Source organism: Capronia epimyces (assembly GCF_000585565.1).
Source record: "Capronia epimyces CBS 606.96 chromosome Unknown aczIQ-supercont1.5, whole genome shotgun sequence".
Taxonomy (NCBI): Eukaryota; Fungi; Ascomycota; class Eurotiomycetes; order Chaetothyriales; family Herpotrichiellaceae; genus Capronia; species Capronia epimyces.
In genome coordinates, this window is record NW_006912908.1 from 858,098 (window position 1) to 879,058 (window position 20,961).

The window sequence follows — 20,961 nt, forward strand, 5'->3', positions numbered from 1 at the left end:
GAACCACTGTACATCGGCGGCTTCCAGTCAGGACGGTGTAAGTATCCAGTGGCCATGTGACTTAGGGCGATTGAAAAGTGTTGCGTCTCGACACGGTAAATGGACTGGAATAGAACATTACTGTACTGGGGAAGTGGTAGAATCCCCATCTTGGCGGTCAACCATCATACCTGCCGAGTATAAACCCGCCGTTGAGCCCCTTCGCATAATCTGGGCCGCCTGTGTGAAAAAGGAATCGATCCTCAGCGCGACTGGACGTATCAGGCCGACGGACTCCTCGTCCACGAGCTCGCGTAGTCTCTGGAGGGATTCATGGAAAAGCTCGAGGAGTCGAAATGTCTCGCGAACTTGATCTGGACTGGAGGCCAACAGAAAGAGGTATACCAGAAAATTTCCGGTAAGAATGAACTGGGACCGTGCATCTTATGGTCATCAGTCGTGAGCTCGAATACAGGTAGGGAGGGCGACACTCACGTCGGCCCCAGAACGCCCGTAGACCATCGGGTGTGATTTCGTCCATGAAGTCTAAAAAGTCGCTGAACTGCTCTATGGCAGCCTCAAAGTATCGTCGTAGACTTGAATGTGGATTCCCTTTCGCAGCCATCGAGGCCGGTGTCATCAACGCTCGAAAGAGAAGCACTTGGGTTGCGAAATAGGCGAGGTGGAGGGGACCTGCTTCAGTGTCAGCTCAGGAGTCCCCCAGTCTCTCCCGCTATCCACCAACGGACCATTATTGCGAAAACTATATCGGCTTGTAGTATAACTCATGGTGACACACTGTGGGATCAAGGAGTGCCACGACTGAAGTTCTGACTGGATCTCCAGGAGTTTGGTCTCCTGGCCCTCGGGATCCAAGATGGGGGCTCGGTAACTGTGATCAGAGCTGCAGCAAATTTAGCTTGGTGTCGCAGCTTCCAAGGTTGAGATGGATTCCTTACAAAGCTGTGTCTAGTAGTCTCTGGAGTATTTGGGTTAGTTTGATCTGTTCAAGAAACCGAGCGGCGGTGGAAACGTCGAAGCTGGCACTTGTAATGTCGACCAGGTCTCTGAGATCTTCGGGGACATCCTCGTCGAACCTCAAATCATCCATGTCCATGTCTGTGGTGGTGTATGAGGCTTGGTAGATATGAGGAGGGTTCCCATGCATAACCGACGACCACATGTCAGTCACGAAGGTGGCCCACCACAGCTTCTTTCTCAGACTCTTTTCCCAGGGAGCAATGTTCCAGTCCGATGGATCGCGGTGAAGCCCTATCATTTGGGCACATGCGAGCGCTTGTGCGGACAGAGTCCACATCCTCGGTGTCTCAAATGTGCCGTTCCCGGCAGCCTTCTCGTGTAACATCAGTAAGCAGGCCTGCAATTTCCAGAGGTTGGGTGCCTCCAGCTCCCTGTCGAGGGAAGCTTGGGCCGCGTGGAACAGTTCGTATTGTTCGAAGGGGCGTGGAATGGCCCTCAACAGGGGATCTTGCTTCCAGAAGGCAGCGCCTAGTCCATAGACAACTCCCCGTAGTGATGCTGGAATACTCAGCTTATCCTGCTTATAAGCTCGAAGGAAGCGCACTTTGGAGACGACACAGTAGACAGGATGGACGTATTTGAAGTACAGGCGGACAAGGTTCGGGCCATATGGTCCAATTTTGAATTCAATGGTTTGGGACGATTCTTCTTTTATCCGATTGTCGTACGGCATGAACCAATCCCTCAGGATATAGAAATGCAGAGGCGGTGTCCCTGTGGCAAGATTTCCAGGGTATACCTGGACGATATTGCCGGCCACACGGTCCGTCTCATTGATGATCACCGATCGGAAGGAGGCAAGGAGGTTGGTGTCTTGCTCGGCAGCTAAGCCGAGCGAGTGGCCCGTCATATTTTTGCCATCTTCCAGGGTGTGCACTTTGGGTTCCAGCGAACGTGAAGCATTGCTGCTGCTGGGAGTTGTCGGAGGTGGCTTTCGAAGCCAGTCTCGGAGGTACATGTCGTCCACACTGGCGCTTGGGGAGAGGAGAGCTTGACGGGGAACATTGTCACCAGGGCTGATCTGCTCAGCTGAGACTCGTTCCTCCTGAGGACACGGTTCTGCCGGTGGTTCCAATGAAACCAAGGGCTCGGTATCTTCGTTAGTAGAATGGGCCCTTGAGTGCTGTATAGGGTCAGAAGTGGATTGACAATCCAACCCTCGACCTTTACAAAACAGACCTTCAATGGCAGGTCAGCCTGGGGTGTATACAGCCTGACGCGTAAACGGGGGCTCACTCACATGGCGGTCGATCTTCGATGACACAGGCAGTCTTCCGCCGGCGGCAGGTGTCGCAGGGACGATTCTTCCGGCTCCTCCATTGCCGAGCACTGCCAAACTCACTCTGGACCCGGAAACGCCGTCTGCGAAGAGAGTCGCTCTCGGATGAAGACGGTTGCATGGTGGTTCAGTGCATGGTTGAGGTACGGGCCAATGCTGAGAACTGGAGGTGCGCTCTGATCTGTTCTTGCTTCTGGTCGTCATGAGAAAGATGAGAAAGATAAGGCGTCACACTGGTACAGTACTCCGTACAGAGAAGGTGACGGGGCAGATAGCGCTGATATTACTAGGCGAGGTCACAGACTAGCGCGTCATAGTGTAACTGCCACTGTAATTACAGTATGGAGAAGTACAGTTAGGTAAGGTAAGATACCTAGGTACCAGGTACCTGGTATCTCTAAGGTAGAATTAATAGGTCTTAGGTACCGGTACCTTAGCTATGTACTCCGTATTTGGCCATTGGGTCACCCACCACCCCCGCCTATTTATGTCACTCATCACGCTCCTTGCGCAACGTCTTGCGTTCGAGGTCTCCTATACCAGAAGGCATCAAGAATGTGATCTCCAGACTCGAAGTTCTTTTGCCACCAATTCAGGATGATGCCACCACAAAGGAGCCCAGTCATACAACGAAAAGCATCTCGTTCGTGTAGTGCTTGAATCTCATCATCCTATTTCTCGCAGTGTGGAGTTTCTCCCTTGATCAATTCGTAGAGCGTACTTCCGAGAGCAGATAAGTCTGATTGCATCTCCCAACACATCGATGCAGTGAAGACATGAACCAGAGTCTGGTTCACAGGTGCCCTCCCGTCCCGCTTCACGCAAACACATGGTCATATATTATTCCACCACAATTTCCCCCAACATTCAGAGAAGCCATCGAATTCACGGGTTCGATGGTCCAAAGAATGTGACCCAGTCTCTCGGAAAAAATCACTTCATAAGAAGAGGTTTCACTTCCCTCGAACACACCGCAAAATAATGTGGATGCTTTCGAGGAAAAAGTTTTTTGCTCGTTGCCTCAGGCTGGGACATATTTCTTTCCGTGTATCTGGGATGGACTGCAGATAACGAAATAGTGCCGGTACCCAGACCCCAGTGATCCGCCGCAGGACTTGGGGAAACTCCAAGGCCTCAACTCTGTCATCTCCTGGTCTCTAGCCAGAGGCACGGGATACCTTGATCTGTCCCCTTTCCTCGATCGTCTTCGCCATCCTGGAGCCATTTTCTGTCTGCAGGGATTGAAACCCTTTGACCAACCCCTGTAGGTCTCCCTTTCCCAGTTCTTGACTCATCTTGAACTTGCCATCTAATCGGGTGATCTCGATTTCCACCCCGATGATGTTTTTCTTCAACAGGTCGATATACCGCTCTGGTGCATCGGTGACCTCCCACGGTTCTAGCCGGTCACCCCCTGTGTATCCCATGATACTGGTCTCTGCATGGTGGGTGAGGTCACTGATCTGGCGCTGAAGAAACTCGCCGGTCTCTGGGGCGCTGGTGTCGAAGTACACTGTGGCGATCCCGTAGGCCTGGACGGCAGAATAATCCCACGTCGGCACGACTTTGCCGGTGCTGGGTTTGGTCTCGGTGTAGAACTTGGGCGTCACGTAGGAATGTGCAGGCCCGTTGAAGACGACCGAGACTTCCTCGCGAAGCCGTCCGTTTGAAGCTGAGCTGGCTTGCACGGCTTCCACCAGAACCTTGGACTGTGGGTTAGGCTTTGCAAGGTGACCGCGTAGTCTTCCCAGTTCCGTCTCGCTTGCCTCATCGTCAATGTCGAGCATCCAAGGCACATGGCTGCATTGAATGGTTGGGAATGTGGATGACTGCAGCGCGGTGATCAGAAGGCCCAGGGGGTTCTCTTGGATGAATCGCCGCAACGTCGGAATATCACGTTCGACGTAGACTTCGCGCATATACATGGTTGAAACTTACAAGGGACCACGCGCGCAGAGTAAATGGCGAGAACAAATGAAGGAATGGAACAGACCCGAAAGAAACTAGGATATAAGATAAGCTAGAGCTATAGGTTGTCATAGGGCGCGCTGAGATTTGGCGACTAAGGCGAGCCAAGGTAGAGTACTCTGTAGTACTTGGAGATATTGTTTACTGATCATTCGTTCCCAATCTCAGCACCCAACCGAGGACCAGGGTTTGAGCAATAATGGAAACAGGCTTGGACAGCAACGACGACGGCAGAGGCAGCCGTCCTGATGTAAATACCAGTATTACTCATCAGTGGCAGTTAGTGGTAGTTAAAATAGTAGTTCAGATCCCGGCCCGAGCCTTATAGACCTTAAAGTCCATACGGTCCAGCGCTAAACTGTTTCAGGCCTGGAAGCACAAGGCCCCTTTTGACCCCCGAACCCTACAAAGAGAGCAACATCAGACATTGTACGGAGTACGGAGTACTTCTGATGGAAGACAACTGAATTGGCTGGGCCTCTGGCTCGGTCACCTGGGATTTGAGTCCGACTTTGAGCCTCCCTTCTGGTCTTGCTGGCAGCACGCTCGTGAGGCCGAGACCGACAAGGGACCTTCAACTGGCGTGGCATCATGTTTCCCGAACTACGAGATGACGGCGACCTGCTCCATTTCAGCGTTTACAGCACGGTCTACCTGTTCGATGGCCAATGTATCGTTACCCAGCCTGTTTAAAACAAGGCAAACAGAGCATCTCTCGCAAACACACTAAACATTGAGGTTAGGTGTCGTCTGCCTGCGCAGGCTGCGCCAGCAATGAGATATGTGCTGTGCCAACAGAGCTCCGTGTTGCTGGACTAGACAGCAACACCCGACATGCTCCCTGCGAGACCAGAACAAGTTCACACTGCCCTTAAACCCCAGTGGACATGGTATACCGTGTACCGACCGAGCCGTTCCTTTCCTCAACGAATATGCACCGCTGACCTCTAATTCCCTCCTGCGACATTCCATTTTTAGTTCTATCCTTTTGATGTCACCTCCTGAACGCCACCGTCCTCCCAGCTTCGACGGTCGAAACACAGCAGCATTCACACCCGCTTCAGATCTCAGAAGTCGCCTCGTCCTGATGGTCGAGCCGACGACTGCCTTCCGGTGGGAACCGAGCAAAGAGCACCACAGTAAACCCTATCAGAGCAACAGCCTACAAATCCTGAATTAGCGGTGTCACGGTAGGAAGGATCTGCGGTGAAGAGGATGGACACTGACCGCATTCACTGTGAAAACAAGCTCTGTTCTCCCGATACTGGCGAAAAACGCAAAGACGACACCGAATACAAAGGCTAGGGTTCACAGACATATCAGCACTTGGACGGCAAACTGAGGGAGAATGCTTACTCGTCGACAGTCGAGCCATGTTCTCCACGAGACTGATTCCAGCCAAAGCGTCGGCTCTTTCAGCACTGCTGGCGGAACTTCCAATCATCTGAAGAATCGTCCCTTTGGCGGCCGAACCCGTGCCTGCAGCGAATGGCAGCACAACGGCTACAAGGTACATCTGCCATCCTTTGTGAACGAACGAGCAAAGAAGCGTAAGGAGTCCGTCGGCGATCAACGAAAACCTTGTGTAGGTGAGATCGAACTTGAATGTTTGCTCCTTGTCGCGTGGCTTGTCGTGAGCATCATCGCTGTCCGCGGTGGCCGTCTGAGATGAACTGCTCGATAGCAATGGCTCCCGCTCCGTCGAGTCCAAGTCCCTTCCGGCTCTTGCACGAGCATCCTCTTCCTTCTTGGCGGTCCACCGTCTTCCGACTGCAATGAGCTTCGGGAAGGCGAAGGTCAAAAAGACGCCTCGAAGCATAGAGTGCATGAAGATCAACCAGCCGTTCTTTTTGGTTCCAAAGCCAAAAACGTTGGTCGAATACAGTTGAAGCAAAGTGGGCAGATAGCCTAGATCCGACATGAGCTGGAATCTTAGAGTCACGGCACGGCAAGCCACTCACCTGTAGCCAGAATGCCGAGAAACACGCCCCAAGCCAGCAGAAAAGGACCATATTCTGTCCGGACTACTCCGTCACTTCCAATGAATTTCCGTGGCGCAAACACGCTCAAAGGGCCGACGAATCTGCGGAAGAATCTCGGCTTATTCTTGCCCTCGATCGAAGGCCCCAGGGATTCTTTCGCCTTCGGGGGAGGGATATGCGGCAAGAAGACAAAAGCAAAGGCGCAACTGCTCAGGAATAAGATAAAGGTCAGCCGGTACGGGGCCTTGATCCCAAGGAATTCTGCCACGACGCCGCCCAGAAGGAAGCCTGAGGCCGAGCCAGACATCATGCTTCCTGTCAAGCGGCCCAGCGCTGCAGTTCGGTGCTCGTGGTCGACGACTTCGGTGATGAATGTGTTCAGTACCAGCAGATAGCCGCTTGGGCCGCCAGCAATGCTCACCACCTGCGAGGCTTGGATTATGATGATGCCCACGCTGCCCCAGAGCTCTATCCCGACGTTCTGGACAAGCAACCTGACAGCCGGGAAGAAGACCTGGATGATCAGCGTCGGCTTGACGCCGATGCGTTTGATCAACGAAGTCGTCACGAACAGATTGAGCAGGCCGAAGATGGTCGTGCTCGCCCCGAGCAGGGAGATCGACAGGGCCGTGGAGCTCTCGATGGCGTGGATCGCGCACCGATCGGTGGCGGTTTGGATTCGTATGCCCGTAGGATCGACTTCCGGCGTGGCCAACATATAGGACAGCAGTGACCCGGACAGGCCCGTCACTGTCGAATCAGCCACGGGGCCAGACCCCGGAGCAGGATGGCTTTTGTAGTAAGCATCGCAGGTCATGAGTCGAAAGACGTATAGCATGGGAACTTGGGTGACGCCGAAACTCAGGCTGGTGAGAAATGCACTCAGCATGATCAGGTAGCTGATTGAACGCGGCCAGGCGGTAGCGACGCTATCGTCTCCATCGTCGCCACCCAGAAGAGACTTGGACTCGTCGGCCAAAGGATCCTGGACGGCGATGTTTTCCACAAAGCCAATGTCTTCTTCTGAGCGCGTCCGGCTCAGCAGCAGGGAGGCAGTTTCCTCCAGATCGTCGCGTTGGACTGGCTGATGGTCGGACGACGCTCGCCGGTCGGTGCCATGACGATCGGTCATGCTTGACAAGCGCGGGGAGGGATGGCCAGCCAGCAAAGCTTGATCGCTGTCGCTATCACTATTCGAAAGAAGACCACGGTCATGTCATTTCCAGCTTTGACTGCCCAGGGGAATCCAGACAGAGATTGTCGGGCATGCGCAGGCACAGGCACGTACACATGCGGTAACCGTCGATGAATCACGTCAGTTTCTTAACAAAGCAACTAATGTTGGAAGGGTACGGAGGGGGAGTACAGTAACATGCTATACGCGCCAACGGCATACGCTCCACCATGGGCGGTGTACCGTCGGCCACGGCACGAGGTGCCGCCTTTTCCGGAGCTGGTCGTTAGGGGCGTGAGGCCGCCCATGAAGAATTCCTGTGGAGGTTACATAATACTCCGTACAGTCCGCGGCCACTCTCCAACTCCATTCCTCAGGAACCTGGCCACCACCAAGTACAGAGTACCAGTACGGAGTACGGAGTACAGATATATTATTCCTCCATGCCACCTGCCACAAGGCGCCATCCATTGTCCTCCCAGAACAACGAGCCGCCTCTTCGGTTCCTGTCAGAGGCAGTACGAGTAGATGAGGTCTAGAAAAGCCTCGTCTTGTCTTGTCCGAGGGAAACTCCAATATTGTTGCTATCCACGTATCTGTATTAATCTGTGTCGATAATTAGCAAGCTGTTTGACTGGATGCAGTCCCACTCGCACTCGCACTCCCACCACCATCCTCTTAAGTAGGGTTGAAAAGTAGGGTTGAAGAGTCCACCACCATCCTCAAAGTAGGGCTGAAGAGTTCCTTGTTCTCTATCATAGGTCCCCTGAGCCTAGGGCACGCCCTGACTATACACTTACAGTATATCGAACAAATAGTGGAGACTTAGATGAGGCTGGGGAATGTTCTGGGCCTAATATTTGACACACCATTCTTCTTCTCCGCTTCTTTCTTCCTTGGGTGGTGTTTTCATCTATCCCTCTTTAGGATTTTGTCGTCCTTCGCCGTAACATGCGTATAATTATAGTATATGGAGAGAGAGAGAGAGAGAGTGTGTGTGTGTGTGTATGCGTAGTCTCTTCGCAAGGTCCAGACGCGCCAGAGTGATATATAGAATAGGTGTACGGGGTACGGTGTACCAGTTTTGATCGCCTTACTCCGTACATCAACACGACAGCACAATAAACACCCATGGGTGCGAAATACTCACAGGCTACAGCCCATATTTAGACCTCTCAGCGAGCTATACCAAACACGGGATCTATGACCCCAACGGCTTGTAGAGCAAAATACCGTTAAAAAAGGACATGCTACAATTAGGTAAGGTACTTGTAGTCAGATTAGGTAAATACCTATTACTGTTACTCTGTATCTCGGACATGCCCGTTCCATGGGCAGCACTTTATGAGATATCTGATCTGCTCTGATCGGGTCCAAGTCTACCTTATTTAAATATCAATATCCAGCTGGGCCTTTTTTCTTTCGGTCCCCGTATCTGAAACCAGACTTGCATTCTAATTCGCGACCACGACAGACAGCCAGTGCAAGTGCAGCGCAAGCGCAGACCGACCATGGCAGAAACAGACCCTGGCTTCATTGCCGCCGTCGAGGAAGCCAGACAGGGCTTCGCGGAGGGTGGAGTCCCTATAGGTATGTAGGTACACTGTACGATGTCATTCTCACCGCTTTCTCCGTGGCCGTCAGGTTAGTTCTTGAGCATCCATCTAGCCTCTGGCCATGGTCATGTTCTGGCAGGGGCAGATGCAGAGGCTGGTACGAGGCTGCGAGGCTCAGAACATGGCCAGAGGCTGGATGGTGCGAGGCTGCGAGGCCGAGACCTTAGGGACACACACACACACGCACACACACACACACACACACATATATATATGTGTATGTCATGTGGATGGGATGGGATGGGATGGGATGTATGTTTACTGAATGAAACGCGACGATAGGAGCATGCCTTGTCTCCAAGGACGGCAAGATCATTGGCCGCGGACATAATATGCGCGTGCAGAAGGGCAGCGCGACTCTTCATGTGAGCACTCCCTCTCCTGTCTCTCACTCCCATCTCGCACATTGCAATTTGCACCTTACACCTTGCAACCCTGGCATCTCCTATCTTTGTGTCTTCTTCGGAAACCGCCTCGGCTTTTCTTTGGAGGGACAATACCAGCAGTACTGGTACTGGTACCACTGAGGGCTGAGAGGGGACTGGATTTGTTCGTTTGGTTTGAACCCCTTCTAGCAGTACCGCATCACTCTACCAGAACCCTTCCAGCAATACCGCACCACTCTACCAGAAAACTGGCCATGTCGCATCACTGACGAGATACACTCCGTGCTTCCAGGGTGAGATCTCCGCTCTCGAGAATTCCGGCCGGCTGCCCGCGTCCGCGTACGCCGGAGCCACCATGTATACGACGCTCAGCCCCTGCGACATGTGCACGGGCGCCTGTATCCTGTACAAGGTGGCCAGGGTGGTGATCGGCGAGAACAAGAACTTCGTCGGCGGCGAGGACTATCTCCGCCAGAGGGGCGTCGAGGTCGTGGTGCTGGAGAACGACGAGTGTAAGGAGCTCATGCGGAAATTCATCGAGACTAAGCCTCATGTTTGGTATGTTTGATGTTTGATGTTTGGTCTTTGTCTTGGACTTTTACTGCTTGTCGTTGCAATCCCCTTTCATTTCATCTTCTCCCCGGCCGGAGTGAGAGTGAGAGGATTTGCATTCTTTTATCTTCTCCCATCCATCTTCTCTACTACGACTACCGGAGTGAGAGGATTTGCATTTCTTCATCTCCTCCCATCCATCTTCTACTACGACTACTGGATTGAGGACTTCATTGACAGCCCCGTGTAGGAACGAAGATATCGGCGAGCAGTGATGATGAGGATGATAATAAGAAGAAAGATGATCAAGTGGTTTTGTCCACATAATAAGAAAAAAGAAGATCAAGTGGTTTCGTCCAAGTTTGCCATGCCCAGGTATCATACGTAGTGTAGTGTAATGTCTTTATGCTTTTGCTTTTGTCTTTCTATTTCTCATGCCGTGCATCTGTGAATCTCCTCAAAGAAAAACTTCAGGTCGTCAGGCTTGACGCTGGGAGTAATGCCATGGCCCAGATTGACGATCCAGCGTTGCTTCCCTCCGCCGAACCCCTTCACCATGTCTTCCACCACTGAGGTGATGGCTTCGTGGCTACCGTACAGCACCCCGGGATCGGCGTTGCCCTGCAATGTCACCCGGCCTCGGGCTATCTGCACGGCTTCTTTGGGGTCGTGCAACCAGTCGAGGCCAACCACGTCGTAGCCAGAATCGCACAGCTCGTCCAGAGCATACCAAGCGCCCTTGGCGAAGACAACCATTGGCACGACATCCTCGCCCATCTCGCGCAGCCTCTTGGGCAGATTCTGCGAGATGTATCTGAGGTATGGCAGGGCGAACTCCTTGAACGAGGAAGGCGACAGCTCTCCAGCCCATGAATCAAAGACTTGGAGAATCTGTGCTCCTGCGGCGACTTGCAACGCAAGGTATTCGACACAGATCTCGGCAATCTTCTGAAGCAGGGCCTTGCTTTCCTTTCCGTACTTATACACCCAGGTCTTTGCTTCTTTGAAGATCTTGGTGCCTCCGCCCTCGACCATGTAGCACAGCAAAGTCCACGGGGCACCGCAGAAGCCATACAAAGGGACTCGGCCGGCAAGCTTGGTCCGTGTCAGCGTAATCGCCTTGTAGACATAGTCGAGCTCTTTCGCGACATCCACCTGTCGCTGTAACACCTCTTGATATTGTGTGTCCGAGGGCGAGCGCAGGGGATTGGGGAACTTGGGTCCAATGCCATCCACCATCTTCACTTCCATGCCCATGGCCTGAGGGATGACCAGGATATCGGAAAAGATGATGGCGGCGTCGATGAGGCCGTCAAAACGATCGATCGGCTGCAGGGTCAACGTCGACGCGATTTCCGGTGAGCGACAGCATTCGAAGAAATCATGTTTCCCCTTCGCTTCGTGATACTCAGGGAGGTATCGGCCGGCTGGGAACGGGTCAGCTTCTTTTAAGACAGCATTGGGGTCGACAAGGCACAGACCGCCGCATACCTTGTCGCATCACCCAGATGGGCGGACGGTCGACCTGTTCGCCTGTAAAGCGTCAGTCAGTGCACACGCTTCTCTAGCAAGGATGCTCATTGTGTGACGCACCACGCGCCGCCCGCAGCAGTCGATCATTCTTGAGGGGAGGGAAGGTGTGTTTCATATTGCTGGATGTCTGTAGACAAAGTGAAACCTATCGTCGTGAAAAGCGTTTGGTGGTGTCACCATCCTCGACATTGATCTTGATATTGATCTACATTTCACACACTGCAGAGTGCGGGGAAATTTCCCGTCGAATTTGGCGGTAGTGCGCCGCCGAAGAAACACTGGAATTTAGGTACCCTCATCCCTCATTCTTTAACACGGTCGGATGGCTGAAAAGAGGAAGTGTCTCTTCTCCTTCACCACATACATTGAGGTCTCGCCCACCTCTTCCTTGGCCCACGAACAGAGTCTGCCACACTCACTACACACCATCATCCATTGATTTCCGCCACTAGTTTCAGACTCACGCAACCGCCATGGAAGATTGCAAGAGGAAAGAGGACCAGCGGCCTATATCATTGCGGTTTGAGGCATGACTGCACTCTGGAAGTTGGAGTCTGGCCCTTTTTGGAATCAGGTGACTGCCAAAAGGTAGGATTGTCACACCCAAGAGTATATTTGTACTCCGTACTTCTACATGGTACTACTGTAGCCTCTGGCAACGAGCTCGACATCTGCTGGACGAAACAAAACTGAACAGATAGGTGTTTTTGGAGGCATTGCAGCTGTAAATCATGGAGACTTGGATCCGGGCAGGAAATGCTTGCCTAGACCATACCCTCATGTAGTCCCTTCAGGGGCCACGGGTATCTCATCATCCCCGATTTCTTCGGCTTCGTCCTCTTGAGCTTGTGAATCTCTTTTCTTCCTCAGATTTTCGAGCCCGTATATGCTCTCGCCCAGAGCGCTGTATGTGGTTTGTGCCTTCGATGGCCCTTCTGTTGGCACATCAGCCATCTCACCGTGCAAAGCTGCCTCGTTTAAAAGTATTGCCAGACTAGTCTTCTCCCATCGCAGGTCAACTCCGTCCACTTTCTCGAACTCGCTCACACCATTTTCGTGGCTTGGATGGTCTGAGAATAACTCAAAGGTTTCAAACACCTCCGTTTCGGCCGTTTCGGCCGGTCGGATCACTCTCATCGAACCCGGCTTATGCACTGTGTCAATACTGACCACGATATCCCAGAGAGCAGGCCCGATGCCAACGTCCAAGACATTCCCTCCAAGAGTCAGGCTTTGATGGTGTCTCAGTCGGCCTTCCTCCGTGAGGCCGTAGCTTAGAAGGAGTGGGAGTCTGGACGGCACGGTTAGTCTTAGCGGACAGCAGCCGGAAGTGGGCTTACCCTTCCAACGCAACAAGGAGAAGATGGGGAGGACGGCGAGAACGTGGTGAATTGCCAGCCACGGTGAAATTGATGGGCCAGATGGAGGAGACAGCCAGACGATCTAGAGAGCGATCGCCATCATCCAGATTCAGCGCACTGGCAATGTCTTGTCGCACTGCTCCGTGAAAAAGCTCTTCGTCGAGCAAACGTCCTGTCAGAAAGTGGTAGGCCTTCAGAGATGGCTCGCCACTCCCTGTCACCAAAAACTCGGGTTTCCATGGTACAACACACATCTTGCTCACGAATTCACGGTGCCCCAAACAATAGTTCTCGATGATATGAGCCTGTGGGACTCCTCGAGACACCCGAATATGCTCGTCTCGATCCGCAGTCAAGATATACTGCTTGCGTTTCAACCCGTCCTGCAGTTCAGCAATAGCTACGTCGGTCAGACTCGAGACATGGCCCAATAGCAACTTCAATCGAAAGCTGGGCGCTTCTTTCTTAGGCGGGGACACCTTCTGTTTACGCTGCTGCCGAAGTGCCTCTAGATTCCTTCCGGTATGGACTGTCAACTCCGAAGCTGCCGGACTGAAAGGGACTGGAGACTGATCCAGCTTCACGGTCTTGGGAACGAAGTCCGCTGTAGGACACAATGGTAGTAGGTAGACGTCTCCAAATTTGTCTCCAACCAGGATATCTTTCTCATCGGAAGTGAGGACAAGTCTACATAATCGTTTGGGCATCGATCTGGCTGTTATTAGTCTGAAAGCTACTCATGTTGCTTGAGGGCCACCAACCGTTGGCTTTGTAACTCCAAGATTCCTCCGGGTCGTACGCTAAACACGTTGATCGACTTATCCGTCGTAGTTACCGTGACCACCTTCGTGCCGTCACTCGAAGCGACGATGTGCGAGACATGGGGTAATGGAGAGCTTTCTAACTTCAGCTTCTGTCGCCCTCCCTTTTGGCCCTCGGGTATAGTCTCGATCGATTCGTCTGTAGTTTGCTGAGAAAGATCCGCCGAAATTTCCTCCCCTTCGACTCTGCGTCTTTTGGCCGGGGGTTCTTCATCGGCGTGGGTACCATTCTTTTCTGCCGTTTTAATTTCTCGCCGGGGCCACTGGCTCAAAAGAGCTCCATTTTTCAGATTGAAAGTGCTGATTATATGACCTGAAGCAGCCAACAGGAACGGCTGTTGGCCGTCAACTGGCAGTACGCAGCATAGTTTTTGAAATGGATGCCGAACCATTTTGAGTAGCTGAAAATCTTCAACTCTCGAAAGAATCCGTTACACCTCTGTGTGCCGTATGACACTCAGCACAGGAGGTCCATATAGTCAGCTTCGTATCGAATGGTCTTCTGCACCAAGTCGACCGTGGCTTGAATTCTGAGTGAGCCAAATTTAAACCCGTTCCATGTTCCCATGGTAGAAGCGGCAGTATAAAAGTCACTTGCACAAAATGTCTCCTTGCTCCGCCATAGCTGGCGCCAAGACCCAAGATTTCCGCGCACACTCCGAGTCCTATCCGACAAAATCGCAGGCGGCAGACTCAGGTTCGCCAGAACTTCAAACCACCACCACCGTACCACACCCTCAACACCCAACTTACACATCAGTTTGCCCTTAAACATCCTAACTTCATCCTAAGAAGTCATGGGGGGCAAATCCGGATCGAAGACTGTCTACTTCGACAAGCTGAAGACTCTGCTCGACGAGTACAAGTCCATCTTCATTGCAAGTCATCTCGACAGCCGCAGTGGGACGTTCGTTAACAATTGCAGGTCGGTGTCGACAATGTCTCCTCGCAGCAGATGCACGAAATCCGCCAGTCGCTCCGCGGCGATGCTGTGGTTCTGATGGGCAAGAACACCATGGTTCGTCGAGCTCTCAAGGGATTCGTGACGGAGAACCCGGAATTTGAGCGTCTGCTCCCACACGTCAAAGGTGCGCTTTGCCGTTAAGATGCTTGGAGGAATTCAATCCTGACTGTTGCAGGCAACGTTGGATTCATCTTCACCAACGGGGATTTGAAGACCATTCGTGACAAGATCCTGGCCAACCGAGTCGCAGCCCCGGCTCGTGCTGGCGCCGTTGCTCCCGGCGATGTGTACGTCCCCGCGGGAAACACTGGTATGGAACCTGGCAAGACCTCTTTCTTCCAGGCCCTCGGTGTCCCCACCAAGATTGCCCGTGGTACCATTGAAATCACCACCGACCTCAAGTTGGTTGAGGCTGGCGCGAAAGTTGGTGCCTCAGAAGCTACGCTTCTCAACATGTTGAACATCTCTCCCTTCACGTACGGTATGAAGGTTGTACAGGTCTATGAGGAGGGCCAGACCTTCGATCCGAGTGTGTTGGATATCGAGGAGAGCCAGTTGCTCAAGTCCTTGTCGTCCGCTATTGCCACCATCACTACCATTTCTCTGGCTGCCAACTACCCGACTCTGCCGTCTGTTATCCACAGCTTGATCAATGGCTACAAGAAGCTCATCTCGGTGGCCATCGAGACCGACTACAGCTGGGAGGCCATTGATGAGCTCAAAGATCGCATTGCGAACCCTGAGGCTTATGCCGCTGCCGCTCCTGTCGCCGCTGCCGCCAGCGACGACGCTGCGCCAGCTGCGGCCAAGGAGGAAGAAAAGGAAGAGGAGAAGGAAGAGAGTGATGACGAGGGTAAGTGCACATTGGCTTTCAGCCTTGATGACCTGCTTGCTAATCCGTATCAGGCTTCGGTGGACTTTTCGACTAGATGCCCGAGCCTCCGGCACATGTCTGGACTGGCACATGCAGACGCCGTGGCAGCAGCAGCAGCAGCTAGTTCAATAGACAAGGTACATAGGTGCAATGACATGATTGCCAGTCGTCAACTTTTGGTGGTATACCTGAGCACGCGTGAAAAGCCCTCTGAGAAATCTGAGCACAACTGGGTAAGCAGTACCATTTCCTTTGCAAACAATACGGCGTGATGATCAATTTTTAACCCCGAGAACTTGTTCTATGATGAACAAAACTATGCAACAACAACACTCTAATTTTTTACTGACGCCGTTCCTTTTACTCCGAATCCCTGTGACCACACTGTTGAATACACGCTGACTCTTGTCAACAGTCTGAGTATAGTTGCGTATCGAGATTATGCCTAGCATCCTGACCCATTGTAACCGCATCCGCTGTATATCATCACTTGGTAAAGTGTCGGCCAAAGATCTGCTCTCTTCTTGTTTCAACATTGCACACAGTGGGCACTGGTCTACCAAGACGAAATGAGGCATGGGGACAAGTGAAGACGTCAAATAGGAGCGCTCCCATAAACACTATGCAAAAAACTCTTTGGCCCTCATTTCTTCCTTCATGGCTTCCTCTTTTTCCTGTTCGTCCAATTTGATCATCTCAGCCTCCGACCCCGCTGCACTCGGCTCACGTGTCGACTGGACAGAGGATTCTTGATCCTGCATCTCCCAAGTCTCTTTGTACTTACTCCAAAGATGTTCCACAGATTCGCCGAACAAGTCAGGCCAGAAACTTTTCTCGACATACTCTCCCTTCCCCATCCTTTCGTTCATGCGACTGATGCTGCCTGGACCATGACGTTCTTCCAGCCATTCCAAAAACCATGCAGTCTTCTGATAACCTTCATCCCATTTTTTGCCTCTGTTCTCTGGGGCCCGATTCCAATGCGGTGGGGCGAGGCCGGCCTTTAGCCGGACAAAGTCTGCAATGCCTTCAATCAGGCCTCCCGGAGCAGTGCCGTGGCAATTATTCTGGTAGCAGTGTACCATTTCATGAGTGATCACGCCGGCCAATTCGTGACGAATCCGGGATGAGTTCCCTGAATGCACAATCTGCACGTAATCGAGTGATAGATGGATTTCCTTGTGAAGATCGTCCAGTGGCAATCCGCTGGTGTAGGCAACGCCACCCATAGCTCTAAGCACTACGGTTACAGACCTTACTTTGGGAATGTCGTGCAGGCCATAGGGTTTATACAGGTGATCAATCACAAGCTCAATGGCGCGTGCCAGAAACAGGCCCGAGTCCAGAGAGGAGCAAGCAATGGGAGCGGCAGGATGAGTGACCTCATCTAAGTGAAGTCGAAGCACGGGCTTGTGACGAAGTCGTGGAGGGATCGGCGCAGGCATCTTGCGAGTGTGGGTTGTGGTGTGAAGTGATGCCGAATAAGGCAAGGCTGTGAGACTCTGATGCGCGTTGGTCGATCGGGAGGAATTGTCCACCAGAGGCAGAGAGAGGCTGGAAGTACTCGTAACAGACAGAAGTTGGTTGTGCGTGTCGACGCCACTCAGTGCAGATCAATGAGGCGAGGTAACCAGAGTGGAAACCCGACGTAAGTTGTATGGCAGGCGACGACTTTCTGTGAATCCATATGGACGCGGTGAGTGAGGGATAAGATTTGGCTGTTGGGATGCGTGCACAAGGCAACCACGTGCCGCCAACCATAATTCACCAGCACTCGCCAGCACCGCAGGCCGGGCTCCGCTTAGCTAATCCACCACCCCCCGCAGGCGCGTCGTGCTGATTGGCTTCCCTCCAACGTCTGTCCACTCAGGCGCCAAGCCTTCGCGGGTGCTCCTCCAAAACATCTGGTATCAACAACATCGTCTCCATCAGTGTCGCCTCTTCGCTCTATACAAACTTTCCATGTCCCACGTTCCAACGGTTCAATGTTCACGTTCGCGTTCACGACCTCCAGCCTCCTCGCCGCCTGATCAGAAACTCAAACGGTATGTGCCACCTCGTCTACTTAGGTCTCGCTTCTTCGCTTTCTTCTCTCTCCTTCTTCTTCATCACATCCCAAACACTCTTCACCACTGTAGTTGTTCTCACAGATTGTGCTGAATCGACTACCCCAACCCAACACTTGAAAGCTCATTCCCATTGTGCTCTTCGTCTGCTCCCTGCTCTGCTCTGCTCTGCTCCCTGCGCTTCCCCCGTCTCTGTCAAACCAAAGACACCGACCTCCCGATCTCCTGATCTCTTTGTCCCCCAATCCATCACCTGCAAGAGCACTTCGTGCTCGTGTTGCTGACATGGATTTCCGTATGCATCATTCTGTCCTTGGCTTTATTGTTTCGATCTGTCTAACATTTCTCTCTGCAGTCAAGAAAGTCGACAGACTCATTCCCGTTGCTGGAAAAGCAATCTACTTCACCTTCACCGGCCTCAGAGCCAAGATGCTCGGCAGAACCTATGTTGACATCCTCAACTTCCTCCAGTATGAGTTCACTCTTCCAGAGACTGAAGAAACCTGGAAAAAGCGCCAAGACCTCCTTGTCGAACTTGCTGCATTCTTCGACAGCCGCAAGGACAACAGTGTCTTGCCCAAAGACTTTGTCGAACGTGTCAAGGCCATCTTGCCTGACATTGTCACCGCCGCCTCTTCGGAGCGTACTACCTTATCTGCTCAAGCCTGCCGCGTCGTCTGTTGCATTGCAAAGCACCTTGAGTCCCAGATCCAACCTCAGCTGGACATGCTCCTTTCCCAGCTCATCATCCACTGCGGTTCTGCCAAAGGCGTCAATCAGAAAAACGCCAATGACGCAATCGTCACCATTTGCAAGCATGCCGGCTACAGCCCTCGCCTTTTCTACCATGTCTGCGCGGCGTTCAGAGACAAGCGTATTCCTCCTCGTACCTATGCCCCAGAGTGGCTCCGAATCCTTCTTTCGTCCTATCGCACCCAAATGGATCGGGAGAAAGATGGCGAGGCAGCCAAGACAGCCATTTACCAAGGTCTCACCGACGGCCAAGTCAAAGTCCGCGAGAACAGCCGTGCTGTCTACTGGGAGTACGCGACATATGACGTTCAGGGTGCCCGCATGATCATGGGTGGTCTCAATCCTCATGCTCAAGCTGCGCTCCGTGAAGACTCTCACAACCCCGACAAAACTGCCGCGAAGCTCGCCAGAGCCCCACGTCCAGACTCAGCTCTCGCCTCCATCAAGGCTCAAAACAAACAACGCCTTCAACAGCGCCGTGGCTTCACACCGGCCTCTGTCAAACCAGACGACTTTGTATTTGGCTCCATGGAAGACCTCGACGCCCCTACATACAAGAAGTCTGCACCAAAGGCCGGCGCTGAAGCTGCAGGCGAGAGACAAGAGAAACGTGCCCCGGAACCTCACCATGCAGGTCATCAGAGCGACTCTGCAGGAAGCTCTCGTCAAGGCATCTCTGTCCAGCCTCGCACAACCACCAAAGTATCCAAGGACACCAAGCTCGAGACTTCGAAAGAGCAGAAGGCATCAAGCTCACAGGCCGACGCACGTCCATTGCTCTCTGCACCAGTCAGACGAGGTCGTATCGTCGCCACTCCCATGACCAACCCTTCACAACGTCCTGGATCTCGCGGAGAACCTAGCAAGAAGTCCTCCGAAGTCAAGGACAAGTCACTCCCAGACAAATCATCTGGCCGTCAGACTCCAATCACAGTTGACGAGAAAGACGTGCTGTCGTCCTCTGTCATTCATCATCGCAAAACAGCAAGCCGCCATGACGCCGTCAGACTCGACGACAAGGATCTTTCAGTCACCAGCATTTTGCAAAACATCAAAAGAAGCAGTCAGCAACAGACTCCTGTCGTCGCAAAGTACAAAGAGTCGTCTGGCCATCCAACAACCCAGTCCACCAAAAAGACTGAGCGTCCAACTCATGTGGTCACCGACGATCAGGAGCCGCCTACTCTCGCACCCGTCCCACCCAAGAAGCCTACCCTGCCCATTGCCGTACTCGCCGAGGACAAGGCGGGATCAGCTTCTGTTTCATCCAAGTCCAGCAAGGAGACAATGGCTGCCGAGCAAGTCACAGAACAACTCGTTCTGCCAGTAACACTCCCTCTCCGTCCCGTCAAGGCATTTCCACAAGAAAAACACTCCGCTCTTCCCTCGACTGAACGCTCCCTTGATAAAGATTCCAGTCGCCAACATGTTGCCGAAGGCAAAGAAAACTCCTACGTTATCCGACCTCGCAAGAGAACATCACCTACCACATCACCGCGTCGTTCTCCTAATCGTTCCTCCAACCAGTCACCAAAACGATCTCCCCGCCACAATAGTATTGCGGCGTCGGCCAAGAAATCACTTGCCACGGCAACGGAGTACCTCCGTCATGGCAGTCTCGATGCTCTCGGTTACCGCAGGCTTAGAAAGCTTATTGAAGACCATCCGGGCGTCTTGATCACCAGCCAGACACAGTTCAACGACTTGTTCGAACTGCTGATTGGCAAGCTGGCATCTCTCGATGAACTTGTCGAGCCCCGAGAAAAGAGACTCGAGACTCTCAGCCATCCCGCCTACCACCGACACACTATTCTCCTCATCATCTTCCTCCTGTTTCGGCAATATCCTCACTGGCCGGAACCGCAACCTGGCATGACCCTTTCAGCACTCCTGATCGCCAGATGCAATCACAGTTCCGGTTATATTGCAACCTTGCGAGCAATTGACAACGCGGCTGAAGTCCTATGCACCTCCACTGAAGACCTTCTTCCCTCCATCGATGCAGTCCTCGATACCCTAGAACAGATCGAACATATCATTACCACGAATGACCCTATTGTTACCCCTATGTCTACCACCACTGTCCTTTCCACCAGTCTGCAGAGTCTTGCATCGGAATTTGGGCCTGAACGCCCCCGCTTCTCGAACAGACTCCCTATTATTATGGCCTTTGGATTGAGAGTCCTCTGCCTCCTCCTCGAGCGCCTTGCTTGCCGCGGCCAAACCCTCTATACCATCCAAGAAGACCGACTGGGCTCATTTGCCGAACACCTCCTCGTTACCTACACCTCCCTCATCAAACGATATGTGCTAGACTATTGCACCGCACTGCATGCGGTGATCAAACCAGAAAAGCGATTCTACCAGTACTTCAGGAACGAGTCTGACAGAAACCTCATCAACTACTTTGTTGCTGGACATCAGGACGTGGAGATGCAGGATGTGGATATGCTGGACGTTGAAATGGATATGGCCATGGCCATGGAATACGGAAGCTTGCAATCGTCGGTATCCTTATGATTCAGTGATGACGGGCCAGTCACCCTATTGTTAGTATTATTACAGCCAAACACCTTTAAAATTCTTCGCTCCGCTCCTAAAGTTCCCTCTAG

At 52.6% G+C, this 20,961-nt stretch overlaps 9 protein-coding genes across 9 annotated transcripts; 3 read left to right on the top strand and 6 right to left on the bottom strand.

Annotated features, from left to right (window-relative positions):
* Positions 1-117: 117 nt before the first annotated feature.
* A1O3_06243 (uncharacterized protein) lies at positions 118-2,420 on the bottom strand (the record flags this gene model as incomplete). The annotated part of the gene is made up of 5 exons (XM_007736363.1): positions 118-422; positions 475-672; positions 729-883; positions 939-2,199; positions 2,261-2,420. The coding sequence occupies 5 exons, from the start codon at positions 2,418-2,420 to the stop codon at positions 118-120; spliced, it is 2,079 nt and encodes a 692-aa protein (XP_007734553.1).
* A 1,036-nt stretch (positions 2,421-3,456) lies between these two features.
* On the bottom strand, positions 3,457-4,224 carry A1O3_06244 (transcriptional regulator; the record flags this gene model as incomplete). Its single annotated transcript, XM_007736364.1, has 1 exon — positions 3,457-4,224. One exon carries the CDS (start codon positions 4,222-4,224, stop codon positions 3,457-3,459), a length of 768 nt encoding a protein of 255 aa, XP_007734554.1.
* Positions 4,225-5,327: 1,103 nt separating this feature from the next.
* On the bottom strand, positions 5,328-7,381 carry A1O3_06245 (uncharacterized protein; the record flags this gene model as incomplete). Its single annotated transcript, XM_007736365.1, has 4 exons — positions 5,328-5,429; positions 5,495-5,568; positions 5,624-6,175; positions 6,229-7,381. 4 exons carry the CDS (start codon positions 7,379-7,381, stop codon positions 5,328-5,330), a joined length of 1,881 nt encoding a protein of 626 aa, XP_007734555.1.
* Positions 7,382-9,780: 2,399 nt separating this feature from the next.
* A1O3_06246 (cytosine deaminase) lies at positions 9,781-10,252 on the top strand (the record flags this gene model as incomplete). Its single annotated transcript, XM_007736366.1, has 2 exons — positions 9,781-9,983; positions 10,228-10,252. The coding sequence occupies 2 exons, from the start codon at positions 9,781-9,783 to the stop codon at positions 10,250-10,252; spliced, it is 228 nt and encodes a 75-aa protein (XP_007734556.1).
* Positions 10,253-10,409: 157 nt separating this feature from the next.
* A1O3_06247 (uroporphyrinogen decarboxylase) lies at positions 10,410-11,625 on the bottom strand (the record flags this gene model as incomplete). Its single annotated transcript, XM_007736367.1, has 3 exons — positions 10,410-11,404; positions 11,469-11,510; positions 11,571-11,625. 3 exons carry the CDS (start codon positions 11,623-11,625, stop codon positions 10,410-10,412), a joined length of 1,092 nt encoding a protein of 363 aa, XP_007734557.1.
* Positions 11,626-12,287: 662 nt separating this feature from the next.
* A1O3_06248 (uncharacterized protein) lies at positions 12,288-14,084 on the bottom strand (the record flags this gene model as incomplete). Its single annotated transcript, XM_007736368.1, has 3 exons — positions 12,288-12,801; positions 12,851-13,582; positions 13,633-14,084. 3 exons carry the CDS (start codon positions 14,082-14,084, stop codon positions 12,288-12,290), a joined length of 1,698 nt encoding a protein of 565 aa, XP_007734558.1.
* A 405-nt stretch (positions 14,085-14,489) lies between these two features.
* A1O3_06249 (large subunit ribosomal protein LP0) lies at positions 14,490-15,585 on the top strand (the record flags this gene model as incomplete). The annotated part of the gene is made up of 4 exons (XM_007736369.1): positions 14,490-14,603; positions 14,666-14,780; positions 14,832-15,509; positions 15,563-15,585. The coding sequence occupies 4 exons, from the start codon at positions 14,490-14,492 to the stop codon at positions 15,583-15,585; spliced, it is 930 nt and encodes a 309-aa protein (XP_007734559.1).
* Positions 15,586-16,150: 565 nt separating this feature from the next.
* On the bottom strand, positions 16,151-16,975 carry A1O3_06250 (uncharacterized protein; the record flags this gene model as incomplete). Its single annotated transcript, XM_007736370.1, has 1 exon — positions 16,151-16,975. One exon carries the CDS (start codon positions 16,973-16,975, stop codon positions 16,151-16,153), a length of 825 nt encoding a protein of 274 aa, XP_007734560.1.
* Positions 16,976-18,025: 1,050 nt separating this feature from the next.
* Positions 18,026-20,869, top strand: A1O3_06251 (uncharacterized protein; the record flags this gene model as incomplete). The annotated part of the gene is made up of 1 exon (XM_007736371.1): positions 18,026-20,869. The coding sequence occupies one exon, from the start codon at positions 18,026-18,028 to the stop codon at positions 20,867-20,869; it is 2,844 nt and encodes a 947-aa protein (XP_007734561.1).
* Positions 20,870-20,961: the final 92 nt, after the last annotated feature.